The following is a 12,927-nucleotide window of genomic DNA, read 5'->3' on the forward strand; positions in this document are numbered from 1 at the left end:
AATGCGCGCCCGCAGCGCAGACAGAATGATGGGGAGCGAGGACTCCAGAGCGACGCCAATCACGCGATCTGCGGAAGTGACAAGTAAGTAGCGGGGCCTGGCCTGGGGGAATTTGACAGCGGTGATCGCCAAATTGGCCGTGGGAAAAAGCACAGGCCCTTGGAGATTCGATGTTAGCCAGATGGATTCACAGTGCCAACGGAGGCTCGTTCGCGAGCGGCGGATATTGCCGCCAGGATCTAAGAAGCCGAAGGTCGGTTCCCGGTGATGGCAACGAAAACGAAGCTGATGGAGCTCGACTCGAGTTGGTGGCTTGAGTGATGGATGGATCAAGGGAAAAAAGAAGAGAGGAGAAGGACCTGGTCTTCCCAGAGCTGAGACCAGGGCTACAGCCTTTGCCCAGGGCTTTGGACCGTCTCATTGGGCTTGAGCTGGCCAACCCTGCATATCCCATGCATATTGCATGCATATGAGGTGGTATGGCGGGTGCCAGCTCATTGACTGCTACGCTGCGTGCACTATCCATGTATACAAAGTGCGGAGATGGCATCAGATGGATTCACCGTGGCCTGGTTGCAACGGGCTGCTGGGAATGTCAGATTGCATTTGGGCGGATCGCAGCTGGAGCGAGAATCAATCGTAGGTACAGTATATACTCGGGGTTGCATTTCCGAATCTGACACGCAACCATGGGGTGGTGTTGGCATCTCGCTTATTACTATCCTCGGTTTATATGCGGTTAGTACAGTAGTAGGTACAATTAACAAGCAAACCTGGCTATGAAGAAGATGCATGTATATTACTGCGTGTATCAATGCTATAGTGAATGCTCTATGGCCTTGTGTTGGTTCATTTGTTACTCGAATATGTTGTGTGATGATGCCTCAAGTTTTGGTGCAATTGAGACAGCTGATACAATTCGCAGCGCAAAAAGGTGATGGAAAACATCAAGTGCACTAATATAAACTAGGTGATGGCAATTGATATCTTAGGCGACATTAGCTTTCGGATAGACTATTCTATCCATGCACATAATTTGGACTATTCGAGCCGTTATAGGCTCTGCTTACTTGCCATGTTTTCAATGTAGTGCCAAGCTACCCTAGATGGCATCCTACCAGCGATAATTTTTGACGTCTCATTGAATGTGGATGAGTCCTAATAGCAACTTGTTAATGAGTGCTATGGTAAGCTAAATCTTACTAGCTGTGTGAAATAGAAACGCTGGCCGCATCTTTTATTTCTATTACTACCAAGTCAAGATATTTCAAGTTCTGAAGAATAAAAAGATGTCGAGTGGCGTATTCCTTCACAGTATGCTTAACGAGAAGGTTTATTTGGCTTTGTCAAGAACCAACAACTCTCTCTTTTTTCTCCTTTTTTCTTCTCTCCATTCTCTCTTCTACCTCTCTCGTTGTTACCCCAATCAGCTTCACATTGGAATGCTGACCATCAATCCACCTCGCCACCAACCAGACGGGCCATGAACAATATCAATTGCCCATGATAACTGGAGCCTAAACTTGACCGTGAACAAGCTTTTCACTAAAACTCCAACCATTTTCCAAAATCTGACTTGGTTGGCCCACTTCTTTATTCGTTAGCATCAGTCCCATTACCAACTACGCCAAAAACCTGCCGCAAACACCTCATTGTGAACAGTGAGCATGGCTGATGTTGGCCCGGAGGAATCCAACAGCATATTATACTCCACCTCGGATTTTCGATTTGCACACTGGAACCAGTTCTTGGGATGTCCCAGCGGAATAGCCGAGACAGTCCACCCTTTGTGTAGCCTTGGCTTTACCGGCTTGTTGGATGACGCTGGTCTTGTGAGAGCTTCTCGTGTCTGAGATTGCATTCTTTGGGATGTTGATATGCCAAGTTGATTGGCAGGCAGCAGTTGAAATTCTGGCATATTTCTCTTCTTTTTGTCTGCTGGTCAACGGCACCGCATTGCACATACTTGCTTATAGTATTCTAACCTCAGAGTGACATTTGCATTCTCAAGAATGTTGGAATGCGCGTCATCTATTGTCTGAGAGTACTGTCTGTATGTTCTATACGCATTTATATCGGCTAATGGGGAAACATTCAAGTCGCACTAGTTACAGGCTCTACACGCATGATACAGCAGAACATGTTGGCTCTGTACACGCTCAAGGCACGCATTGTATACCAAAGTGCGCAAGTGATTTTTCGTATTGGGTAGTACAAGCCCCTCAACTCAACACAGAATGTAATATGCCACTGTATGGCCACGAGATTCGGACGCAATTGTCAGGGGGGGTTATGACGACCATGCGTTGGCAGTGATGCAATTAATGAGCTTCCGGTAAGGCACTGCGCTAATTTAGCATCACTGATCCAATCCGCGTTGTCACACAAGACATTTCAAAACTGCAGTCTGCTAGTACGAGGGCGAAGTAGTTCTATATGCCCGACTTGCTCCCTTACATATCGTCCCGTGTCATTCGGCGACGATGCCCTATCAATGAGCTTTCGAGAGCGGCTTAAACTGAGACGGATGGCATCCAATTCATAGTATAAGAGGTCTGCGTTCAAGTTGATAAATGATGTATCCCAAAAGTAAGCATCATGGCGTTATTGGTCTCCCTCCAAAGAGCACACATGCACGGGCATGGAGTGCACTTTGCTTTTGTCTGTAGCGCAAATTGACGCAGCTCCTTTGGGAAAAGCCTCCAAAAAGCCTCCAAGCACGATTCCCGATGCGATGGAAGCATCTGTGCGCTGTGTTGGTGCTAGTATTGAAGGTGGACATTGTTAGGCTTCCATCAAGCCGTTAGCCAATCTTTACAGATGGAGGTTTAAATGAGAGAATCCAGAATCACAGAGGTCTGGTAGCACAAGCTAACCGCTGATTTTGCCATGCCGTTGCTGCCAGGGGCGCTATCCGCGTGCATACGGCTGAGATTCCTGCCTTGGCCCCCAATATGACTTATCGCGAAGCGGCTGTCATTGCCACCAAGAAGCAGCGCGTGTCCAAGCGTCAAGGTTAGGATTTTGAGGTTGTGTGGAAGAAGGTCTCAGTTGGCAAGCCGTGAAGCCCATTGATCGCACCAACTTGCCCTCTGGTTGTTGGCAGAAGCGCCTGGTTGCACGGCAAAACGGTTTTGTAAAAGGGGGTAGGACCACGGGAAACAGCATGTTCGTTTCAGTATGCAGTTGTCGCCGTGTAGCTACAAATTGTAACCTTTGGCCACAGGTGCTGCGAATACCAGTAGAGCCTTGAGTTGTCATTGAAAGGCGAAGCTATAGAGCGCCGCTGACAATCTCTGAAACCACCGTCATCCCGGAAAATTACATCTACGGGTAGCATCTATCGTAAATCGATGCCGAGACAGATTATTCCCCGCCAACAGTTTAATGGCTTGTATCCGCAAAGTTCATGCCAACTGATATCTCTTACCAACCCTCAACCAGGCGATGAGCAAGGGTCATGACCTCGGCTTGGATGCCGCTTGAATGAGATGAAAATGGAGCCAGCAACGCCTCCACAACAGTTCCCCACCAGCGTTCAGCAGCTTTGGTCGGCCGGCCCACCATGCCAATCGCCGTCATGTCCAAATCACGGGGGCCATTCATCAGGCGTTGCGGGCGACGCCCTGCTTGGATTAAGATCGGAGACGCAGAAGGTAATGAGCACAAAGGTGACAGACCCAGTTTGCTCATCTGAGAGACCCTGGGGGAGGAGCAAATGATTGGGCATCCACCTGTGGTTGAGCATCACCGGCGACTGCAGGGCGGTACAGGGTTGCATCAGAAGTAGGGAGATGAGTGAGCACAACGTAGAGAGGAGCACAAGGTAAACAAAAACACGCGGCGTTCTCCGTGTTCAGGTTAAAAAAAGAAAGAAAAAAAAAAACAAGAAAGACTTAGATGTCTCTAAAAGGGAAGGGGAAATTGAGACAGAGTAAGTGCTGCAGTCTATCAGCCACCCATTATCTGTGTTTGCTAACGAGCAAACAGCTTGGCAAACCAAGGAACAATATGATGCTATATAATCTAACTTGTAGATGGCGAGAAGATGAAAAAAAGTAAAGCCTAGCTTCATCCGCTAAACGCCGCCGCCATCAGGGGCATTTCATAGCTGCAATGCCAGGATAAGAGCGGATGAATGCAGGCAAGCAGGCCAATACGAGTGAGGCTGAAGAGGCCCTGTCCACATCCTGGCCGTGATCCCAGAAAAGTGATCGATCTCATTTATTACCATCATCCATTGCCTCTGATCAATGGCCGTGATCAACCTTATCGCCTGCTTGCCATGCAGCCAGGCTTAATGCCCAGCCCATCTCGAAGCGATGATACCACGATTAACCAGCATCACCACTTCATGCGGCATAGCTCCAGCGTGCTCGTGCTCGACCTGAGCTGGACCGACAAGGTTTCTTAGCAGACACACGGCCCGCTCTGTCGCACCGCCGCCATCGCATTTGCTTGGCTGCTCAGCGCCTTTTACACCTGCGCTAAGATGCGAGATCCCTGCTTAGTGGCGTCTTCCACCAGGCCAGGCACTCAGTTGTGTTAGTCTCTCTTACGCTCAGCTTAAACCGGGCCTGGGATCTGAGTTCCGCTGGTTCCCTTGCCGGCCTTCAGCTCTCATCTGCGTGGTTGGAGCAGCGCTACAAGAGTGGGTTGTTCGAGCCGTCGTGACGATCAAATCTTAAATGGCCAACTTGAAGGCCGTAGTGCGAACTCGAGTGCCATCTACGTAGTAGAGTAGTTCTCAACTGGACGGATAAGATGGTTTCCGTACTGACTAGCACGCTGTTTACCTTGTAAACGTCGAGACGTCCTGACAAGCGAGGGCGTGGCAGCGTGACACAGAGGGCCACCCTTGTATGTCTCACAGTTCCCACAACCGGTGGCTGATCGATATCTTGCACACGTTGAGGCTCGACCAGCAAAGAACAGTAACAATCCAATCATGAGTTTTCACCGAGCAGAGTAGGAAATCACCAATAGAATTCCTAATCATCATCGTTGGCAATGCTGTTTCTTCACAGACACGCATTGTACCTCGCGCAAGGGCCGTCAAGAGCTCACAACACTCTTAAACGCAGGGAGCAACTCTGCAACTGTGCAGTCTCCGAGACCTCCCTCGAATAGTGGTGCTGCCTTAGACCTTGCGTTAGACCCTATGCATCACCCTTGCAAAGGGAACCCGCTTTCACTCGGCAACCCATGGAAGAGAAACAGAAAAAAAGAGGCCTTCACAACGGCACTTGGCCTTGTTTCCCTAAACCTCTTGGTGTGTCCTGGGGGAAGATGGATCCTAGCCCAACTTGGCTCCTTTTTTTCTTCCTAGCAACTCCTAGGCGCTATACCCCGTCCTCATCATGATCGGCACGGAAAAAAAAAGCAACATGTACGACGGGCGTTTGTTAGCCGCCACTTTAGTTCGAGAAAAGGTCCTATTCCCACCCACACGTGTCGGAGCTTTTCTTGCCCAGGAACACACACAAAGAGAGGCAACGGGGTTCTGTACCTCGATACGGCCCTTTTTTTTCTCTTTCTTTCTTTTCTTTTCCCTATTTATGACTTATCTCCTCTCCACCCGCCACGAGGTTTTCATGTTGCCTCCCTTCACATTGGCAGCCCTCGTCATTTATTCGAGTACATAAATCCCCCCGTTGGCTTCCCTTGTCACACAGGTCTGTTGTGTTGGACAGCCGTTCGCTCCTTTTTTTCCTAAGCATCTATTATTCTTTCTCAGCGACTTTCTTTTACCAATAATTCTCATTATCCCATCAATCTTTTTCTTGTCTCATATACCTTTGCTTCATGTTTCTCTACTTGTCGACATAACGAAGCAACTTCACAGAAATGGGTTCAGAGTTTGGTATCACGAAAGATACCAAGCCCGAGCTTCGGCTCGGCGCTGTGGGCATCTTCTGGGTAGTCTTTGCCGTCACTTGGACCGTCATCCTCTTTGGTGGCATGGGCTTCCTCTGGGTTCGACGTGAGATGCCCATCCTGAGGATCAGAGGTTTGCCGCTATCCTTTGCAGCAATAACTCTGATGCATGCCTACTGGCTTGCCGTTCAACTTGGCTACTGGTATGGCGCGTTGATGCCCGAAGTCGCCGAGTTTTGGATCATGGGCCTCTGGTTCCCCTTTGGCATTGCTCTATTCCACGCCGCCAACAGCAGATTCCTCTACGTCGCCGATGCTCAGAAAAGGTTCATCCAAAAGACTCAAACCCCAACACTGCCTGTCGCCCGCGGCAATCTCCTAGGCCGATGGAAGCAGCTAGACTACAACCGTCGAACACTTATTCTTGTGTCCACTGGCATGACCCTTCATGTAAGCAAATTACTCCAAGTTTCAAGACGCTTGACTGACCAAACATGTAGGCCATGCTCACCATCTTCATGTTTCTCATCTCCCGCAAATTCCACGACTCCTTTGGCATCGCTGGAACTGAAGTCCACGGCAACAACATGGAGCGAAAGGCAGAGCAGGGCCGCGGCTGGGAGTGGTGGCCCTCCATCTTCTGGCAAATGTTCTGGGCCTGGGTCTTTGCTCCTTACATCCTCTTCCGCGCGCGCAAACTCCGCGACACTCAAGGATGGAGGCTCCAAACAATTGCCTGCTGCATCTCCAAGTATGTTGATCTTGACGAGCGCCATTGCTACACTAGTTACTAACGTCCTGTAACAGTCTTCACGCTGCTCCCATGTGGCTGGTGGCCTTGTATGTTCCTGCAATGGAGCCCGTCAACAACTACTTCATTCCTCCGCAATGGTAAGCCGAGATACCTAAAGCTCATGTGTCAAATATGCATCTGACTTGATTCAATAGGATTGCCGTCTCCATCATGCTGCTCGAAATCTTCACCGTCTTTGTACCCATCATTGAAGTTGTGAAGCAACAAGGCCTGACTCAAGAAACTCTCAACTCCATCGCTCGCTGGGAGTCTCGAAAGAAGGGATTCAGCGGCGCCGACAAATCCATCAACTCAAACTCGACAAGGTCCTCATGGCGAATGGGCGGAGCAGCCTCTGTGCTCACCACCAGCAGCTCCAGCGGAAGCATCTTAACCATGGAGGCCCTCGAGCACACTCTGACCAAGAACCCCGAGCCTCTGCAGCAATTCTCCGCGCTCCGAGACTTTTCGGGAGAGAACATTGCTTTCCTCACAAGTGTCAAGGAATGGAAGGCCACCTACTTTCCCGCAACCAAATCATCATCAGAAAAGGACGACGGTCTTGCTGTCAAGGAGCTGCCCCGCGAGTGCTTCGAAAGCGCGCTCAAGATCTACGTCGAGTTCATCAGCGCAACCCACGCCGAGTTCCAGATCAATCTCTCCTCCACAGACTTCAAGAGCCTCCAGACTGTGTTTGAACACGCCGCGCGAGTCATTTGCGGCAGCGAACGTAGCAGCAGCACCGATCCCTGCACTCCTTTCGATGACACTCCCCATCGCGTGGACTCTGAGAGCACTCTCAACATTGTTCGCTACTGGGGCGAGGTCCCTGAGGAGTTCAGCGAGAACGTCTTTGACGATGCCGAGCTGAGCATCAAGTACCTAGTTCTTACAAACACATGGCCCAAGTTCATCAAGGAGAGGCGGTCCTTTGACATGGCCAGCACCATTGAGGCTGGCAACAACTAAGCACGCAAGCACATACTACCGACAAAAAAAATGTCAATACTCTAGGACTATATATCGCATCTTTTCAAGCGAAAAATAATTCTCTTATTTGTGGGACAAGTATACAGGCTAGGAAATGGTTACTCTTTCACTCTTCCCTTCTTTTCATTCTTCGTTTTAACGCGCAAGAAGACTATTTTATCTTATTACTTTTTCAATCCTATCATCAGACGTGGGCGCTGCGAGTGTGAATTTATTATTACATGGTTATGACTGGGGGTCGGTTTGAGCGTTTGAGACAATGCTATGAATACCTCTAGCAAATGATATCCGCTTCTCATAGCAAAAATAACAAGAATTAATTAATACCCTCACCGCTCTCAGCCATTGTGATGACGACAACTTGAGCTGGTTGTTTCTGTCCCGGAAATACTTCTTTCAAGGGTACCTTGTTACTTTCTCAGGGCACAAGCAACTCACCATTTCGCTTGACTGTGTGCAAGTGGAGAAGAGGATCCGCAGCACGAAACGCGCTCAATTGACCGTCTCGATTAGATTGGGCTGAGTTCTCCTTTTGCGGAAGGAGATGAGCAAATCTACGCCCTTGTGGTTGATGCGATTTTATGAATATCGATTTGCCGATCGATGGAGATTTCGATATGTGATGAGTGGTTTCGTCGCCACGATCGCGGAATTGGGGCTGATCGCCGATTTACAGAGGGTTATTTTGGGCAATAAAAATCACAGTCATCAAGTCATCATTAAATGAGTAAAAAGTGTTGTTCCTAACAGAGTAGATACTTCTACTAAAGTATGCACGTGTGCGTGAATCAGGTTCTAGGAAGTGACACTCTAATTGTGTCGGTAAAGACGTACTATAGTAGCAATTTTATTTATAAACACAGTTGCTTTATAGATGCGTTTGCAATTGGTCCGACATTAGCTGCAAAGCGACTTCTATATAGAGTACGAAAGCTATTAATTTAAACGATCAAGTCTATAAAGAAGTATGAACAAGTCTAGAAAGAAAGAAAAAAGGAAAAGAATTATAAGCATCGTAACATATGGGCTTCTCATCAAATATGTCCGGGTATCTATATGACAACCACCTGCCATCTCCCTCATCTCGCAACTTCCCAGAAGAATTACGTCCCAGTCATAGGCACTGCCGCGAAATTCGAATTAAACGACGTCATAAACTCGGGCCAAAGCGCATCCTCAAACTCATACTCCTGCCAGAACACAGCGTCCGAGCCCTGAAGCAAATCGTCCGGAGGCTGCTGTTGCACCTCAGACATGGACGGCTGCTGCTCCAAAGGTATTCGCGTTAGATACCACTGTCGAATCCACCGAAGCTTGAAACTCAGTCTGCAAAACTGGGCATCGCCTCCGTCTAAAAGGCGTCGCCTGCGACCAGCTTCCTTGGCCCAGGTATCTGCTTCTTCAAACCGCTCGCTAAGACGCTTCGTCACGTCCGCAAAGTCGAGCTTTCTGCGGGCCATGACTGGTTGCCAGTCGATGGATGGATCCAAGAGGAGCAGGCGAGAGCTGGTTACAATGGCAAAAGCTAGCAGTCCTGTAACTGAGGCAGGCAGACCGGGCAACTCGTTAGGGTGAATAGCGAAAAGGGCATCGAAGAAATCGACAGCGGCGAGCAGGCATTTCCAAATGGTATCAAAGCGCTGCAATGGCTCTGGATGTAAAGAACCCATTTCGACAGTGTTAGGAGACTGCGTGGGGATGGCTGGCTCGGCGAGGCGCATCAGAGTAACATGGTAATACGCCTTGAATAGGTCTTTCATGATAGCTGGTCAGCAACAGGCATCGAAAAAGGAGTTGACATGTGTAGATGGAACTTACGTCTGTTCTTAACACTTTCAGGTTGCATGCAGATGAATTCGTAAAGCTCTCGGCGAACGTTGTTGATGACCATGTCCAGGGGCGACAAGTAGGCGCTGGATCCAGCGTCAACCACATCAAACCCAGGAAGCATGCTATAGGCACGATCAGCAACGCGCTGCATCCTGACCAGTGCCACCAGAAACATGTCTGAGTCTAGAGGAGACTCTGCCATCGACTCGCAGCATTGTGAAAGATGGTTGTTCCAAGGAAAAGTAGTTCCTCGTTTGAACAAGGCGGAGATGCTGTAAGTCGTTAGCATAATCACCAGCCAGCAAGCCAAAGTAGAAGGCACAAAAGAGTATCCTTACAGTGACGTAGCATGATAAAGTCCCAAAACAGCCCGTTTCTCATCGGCAGAATGGCTTTTAACTTTGGGCGCACATTTGTTGAGTGTCGCCCAGGCCTCTCCCAACAGAGACTTGGGATGCAATCTGGTAGTTTCCGGTGACTTGTCCAGCTTCAAGTCCATAGCCAGCGCAGTGGCTAAATGCACAAAGTTTGTCGCTTCTGTCCTCATGTAGAAATGGAAATCGGCCCTATCATTATCCCAATCCTTAGCATGACCAACCCAGCATTTGAACAACAGGTTACGTTTCAGACTTACCAAGCCAGGTGAATAAGAATAGCCTGCAAAAGTGCCAAGTTCTTCTCTTGCTTCACAACCATCCTGTCGGCAATGTACTGACGGAACCAATTCTCAACACCCTGCTGAGTCGCCGATGACTGGGGAGCCACTGCGGCCATGATGGTCCAAAAGAGGCATCGCGATGTCGCATATAAATGGCGCGGATCCATGTCTTCCGGAATGATGACGAAAGGATAGTTGGGCATAAACTCACGCCGGTAGATGTTAAAGTATGATTGAGTCTCCTCCAAGGTGAAGCTGAAACCTGGGATCAACTGAAACGTTGTCGACGAGTCGGAGGGAATAGCGAGTGGGAAATGGGGGACTTTGGGGGCAGCTTGGGTTGACTGTGATTTATGCACTGCATCTTGCGGTTGTGATATGTTTGACACATCATTGGCTATAGTTGTATCGTGGCTTTCGGGAGTTAAGGGGGGTGTTCCGGAAGTCTGCAGTTGTTGAGTACATGCAATCATAGACACCAGGCTGTCAATCTTCTTCTCGAGCTGGGCCACGCGCCTGTGTATGGCAAGTGCATGTAAGCAAAGTACAAAAAGAAAGTGAAAGGGGCAGCATATTAATGACATACGTCGACTTTCCCCTCTTCCTACGCTGCACCGGCGCCGGCACATGACACGGAATCTTCATGCGGCCGCATCTACATCATAAACGCAGGCCAAGTCAGCATTGTCCCATTCGTCCATCCATCTACATTCATATCTCCAACCACATACCGGATGCAGCTGGTGTCCTGCAAGTGGCCCGCGCCGGATGCCGGCCATCGACACTTCATCTTTAACCGGGCACAGTTGGCACAGGCCCGGGTTTTCGGCGGCTCCGCAACTGCCGGACGGCTTCCGGAGCCGATTTCAGACGGCTGAGTTGCGATGCCGGTATCGTTAGCTTGAGCTGCTGAAAAACCATCCATGACTGTATAAAGATCTGTGAAACTCTGATGTCGTGATCAATTGACTACAAGATCAATCAACTTGATGTAGAGACAAAAAATACAGCAGCCTTGCTCATCTTCCCACAGCCACGCCCAAGGAGGAAGTTCACGGCGCTCGGGTATCATTATAACATCCGTAGTCCGACACCAGCAGCGCCGCACAATCACGTGTTTACGGCTTTACGGTTACGGGAGTCATCTTAAGCACCGGTTCCGTAAACTTCAGCTAATTGCCTTATTCGGACCATCGTGCTGTTCTGTTGGCCTCTCTTTTCAACGTCTTTAAAGGCATAGTAACACCTCATTCTACAGATACATAATTTCTCCAACAATATCTCAAACGAGCAAACTCAAGTCTATCCCATCAGCTTCACGCACTTGAGCCTCATGTCTTAGTGGATCGTGATGGATCGTTTTCTAAGAGAGTCTCAGTTCACGGCGACTTTTTGGAGCAGCATCAAGATGGCAACCAATTGAATTGTAGTTGATATCATTCAACTATCGCATCACGTCGCTCAACGCAAAACAAGACAAGTCTCGTGATGATGAAAAGTTGCGCCTTTATACAGATGCCCCAGCTCAACATCCTTGACAAGCTGGCCTACAATCACCATCTTTGTCTCAGCTTCATCGCCTAGCGCCAATCTGCTTTCCCGCTTGGGCTATTCTTCGTCTCCAATCCAGCTGCCGGCTTATGCCATGCTACTCTGCATTTCGCCTTGCTCACGATGAGGCACAGTCCCCTGTTTAGTGCGAGCGGCATGCAACCTGGGCACATGCAGGCGTGCCAGTATCATCTGCAACCTCTCTAAAGGCCTGTCGCTATACACCACTGCTTGACTCGCTCAATATCCCCTTGTGGCCGATATTGACCCCTCAAACCTCTCCCAGTGCTGCCGGGATTAACCTACTGCTACTTGGATAGTGGACACATCCTGGACTCGACACATGTGGGCGCTAAACGTGCTCTGCCACTGCCCTTGCTCGCTTCCCTGCAGTGGACTTTTCAGTTACAGCTAGGTGGTCATAGACGAAAGCCGAGTTAGTCCATCTCTCTTTGTTAATGCCGATAAAGTGACGAGATCCAAACCATACCAGGATCGTCACCGTCAGGTGAGTATCCAATTGTCCTCTAGCATCTTGCAGGCATCCCCTGTCCGCCAGCGCTAGTACACAAAATACCACAGAGCGTGACCTGCTAGAGAAACATTTCAGCTATCAATTGAATCATCGACAAAGTGAAAATACCATCTAGACACGCCTTCCGCATGATGCTGATTCAGATTTTGTCTCTCACCATGCCGGCAGTTCCGATGCAACAAGCCCAGTTCAACAATGGATGCAAAAATATCACACCGAGAGGAGTGAAAATAAAAGCCATTAGTGTAGCTCGGCTTTTACAAGATCTCCCAGCATCGCCCCAGGGATCTGCAACGCTTAAATTGCCTAGCCACAATCCTTGTTGAGCGTGGACCCCCACAAGCGGTGGGTAGCTGAGGTGCCATTGTTGTCAAATCACAGGCGCCGAGCGAGCAACAAACTCACGTTTTTAGACAGTTCCTGCGCTATTTTATGCGGTGATCAGAAGCTAATTCTGATCAATTCGCAAAGCCCTGCTTCCCCTCTCTAACATGATTTCCACGCCTGAGATTCCCAAGTGGATTTGTGATGGAGTTTCCGGGAGGGCTTAGCCTGCTTGCCCCTAACCCATGAGTGGTGCGTGATTCGCGTCAACAAAGAATTCTGTAAACTAAAGTTAAGCGCCCGTAAAAGCTAAGAAAAGTGAATAACGTCACGGGTAAGACATTGCAATTCTCTAGGGCCAACTGAGGA

At 49.1% G+C, this 12,927-nt stretch overlaps 5 protein-coding genes across 5 annotated transcripts; 1 reads left to right on the forward strand and 4 right to left on the reverse strand.

Moving 5' to 3' along the window:
* Window positions 1-187: 187 nt before the first annotated feature.
* TrAtP1_013012 (uncharacterized protein) lies at window positions 188-550 on the reverse strand (the record flags this gene model as incomplete). Its single annotated transcript, XM_066115758.1, has 1 exon — window positions 188-550. One exon carries the CDS (start codon window positions 548-550, stop codon window positions 188-190), a length of 363 nt encoding a protein of 120 aa, XP_065971858.1.
* Window positions 551-1,615: 1,065 nt separating this feature from the next.
* On the reverse strand, window positions 1,616-1,918 carry TrAtP1_013013 (uncharacterized protein; the record flags this gene model as incomplete). Its single annotated transcript, XM_066115759.1, has 1 exon — window positions 1,616-1,918. One exon carries the CDS (start codon window positions 1,916-1,918, stop codon window positions 1,616-1,618), a length of 303 nt encoding a protein of 100 aa, XP_065971859.1.
* A 1,671-nt stretch (window positions 1,919-3,589) lies between these two features.
* On the reverse strand, window positions 3,590-4,313 carry TrAtP1_013014 (uncharacterized protein; the record flags this gene model as incomplete). The annotated part of the gene is made up of 2 exons (XM_066115760.1): window positions 3,590-3,757; window positions 4,269-4,313. 2 exons carry the CDS (start codon window positions 4,311-4,313, stop codon window positions 3,590-3,592), a joined length of 213 nt encoding a protein of 70 aa, XP_065971860.1.
* Window positions 4,314-5,159: 846 nt separating this feature from the next.
* On the forward strand, window positions 5,160-8,394 carry TrAtP1_013015 (uncharacterized protein). The gene is made up of 4 exons (XM_014088266.2): window positions 5,160-6,327; window positions 6,378-6,628; window positions 6,685-6,768; window positions 6,826-8,394. Exons 1-4 carry the CDS (start codon window positions 5,848-5,850, stop codon window positions 7,637-7,639), a joined length of 1,629 nt encoding a protein of 542 aa, XP_013943741.1. The 5' UTR covers window positions 5,160-5,847; the 3' UTR covers window positions 7,640-8,394.
* A 231-nt stretch (window positions 8,395-8,625) lies between these two features.
* Window positions 8,626-11,134, reverse strand: TrAtP1_013016 (uncharacterized protein). Its single transcript, XM_014088345.2, has 6 exons — window positions 10,880-11,134; window positions 10,735-10,803; window positions 10,125-10,664; window positions 9,829-10,056; window positions 9,479-9,762; window positions 8,626-9,413 (listed from the first exon to the last, which is right to left on the reverse strand). Exons 1-6 carry the CDS (start codon window positions 11,071-11,073, stop codon window positions 8,764-8,766), a joined length of 1,965 nt encoding a protein of 654 aa, XP_013943820.2. The 5' UTR covers window positions 11,074-11,134; the 3' UTR covers window positions 8,626-8,763.
* Window positions 11,135-12,927: the final 1,793 nt, after the last annotated feature.

This window comes from Trichoderma atroviride, chromosome 7 (assembly GCF_020647795.1).
Source record: "Trichoderma atroviride chromosome 7, complete sequence".
NCBI lineage: Eukaryota > Fungi > Ascomycota > Sordariomycetes > Hypocreales > Hypocreaceae > Trichoderma > Trichoderma atroviride.

Bases quoted from the DNA above. Each gene is read 5' to 3' on its own strand.
- TrAtP1_013015 (XM_014088266.2), top strand. From the start codon at position 5,848: ATGGGTTCAGAGTTTGGTATCACGAAAGATACCAAGCCCGAGCTTCGG. The intron at 6,328-6,377 runs GTAAGCAAATTA...CCAAACATGTAG, and splicing joins CCACTGGCATGACCCTTCAT to GCCATGCTCACCATCTTCAT. The intron at 6,629-6,684 runs GTATGTTGATCT...GTCCTGTAACAG, and splicing joins ATTGCCTGCTGCATCTCCAA to TCTTCACGCTGCTCCCATGT.
- TrAtP1_013016 (XM_014088345.2), bottom strand. From the start codon at position 11,073: ATGGATGGTTTTTCAGCAGCTCAAGCTAACGATACCGGCATCGCAACT. The intron at 10,665-10,734 runs GTATGTCATTAA...TGCCATACACAG, and splicing joins AGGAAGAGGGGAAAGTCGAC to GCGCGTGGCCCAGCTCGAGA. The intron at 9,763-9,828 runs GTAAGGATACTC...AACGACTTACAG, and splicing joins CTTTATCATGCTACGTCACT to CATCTCCGCCTTGTTCAAAC.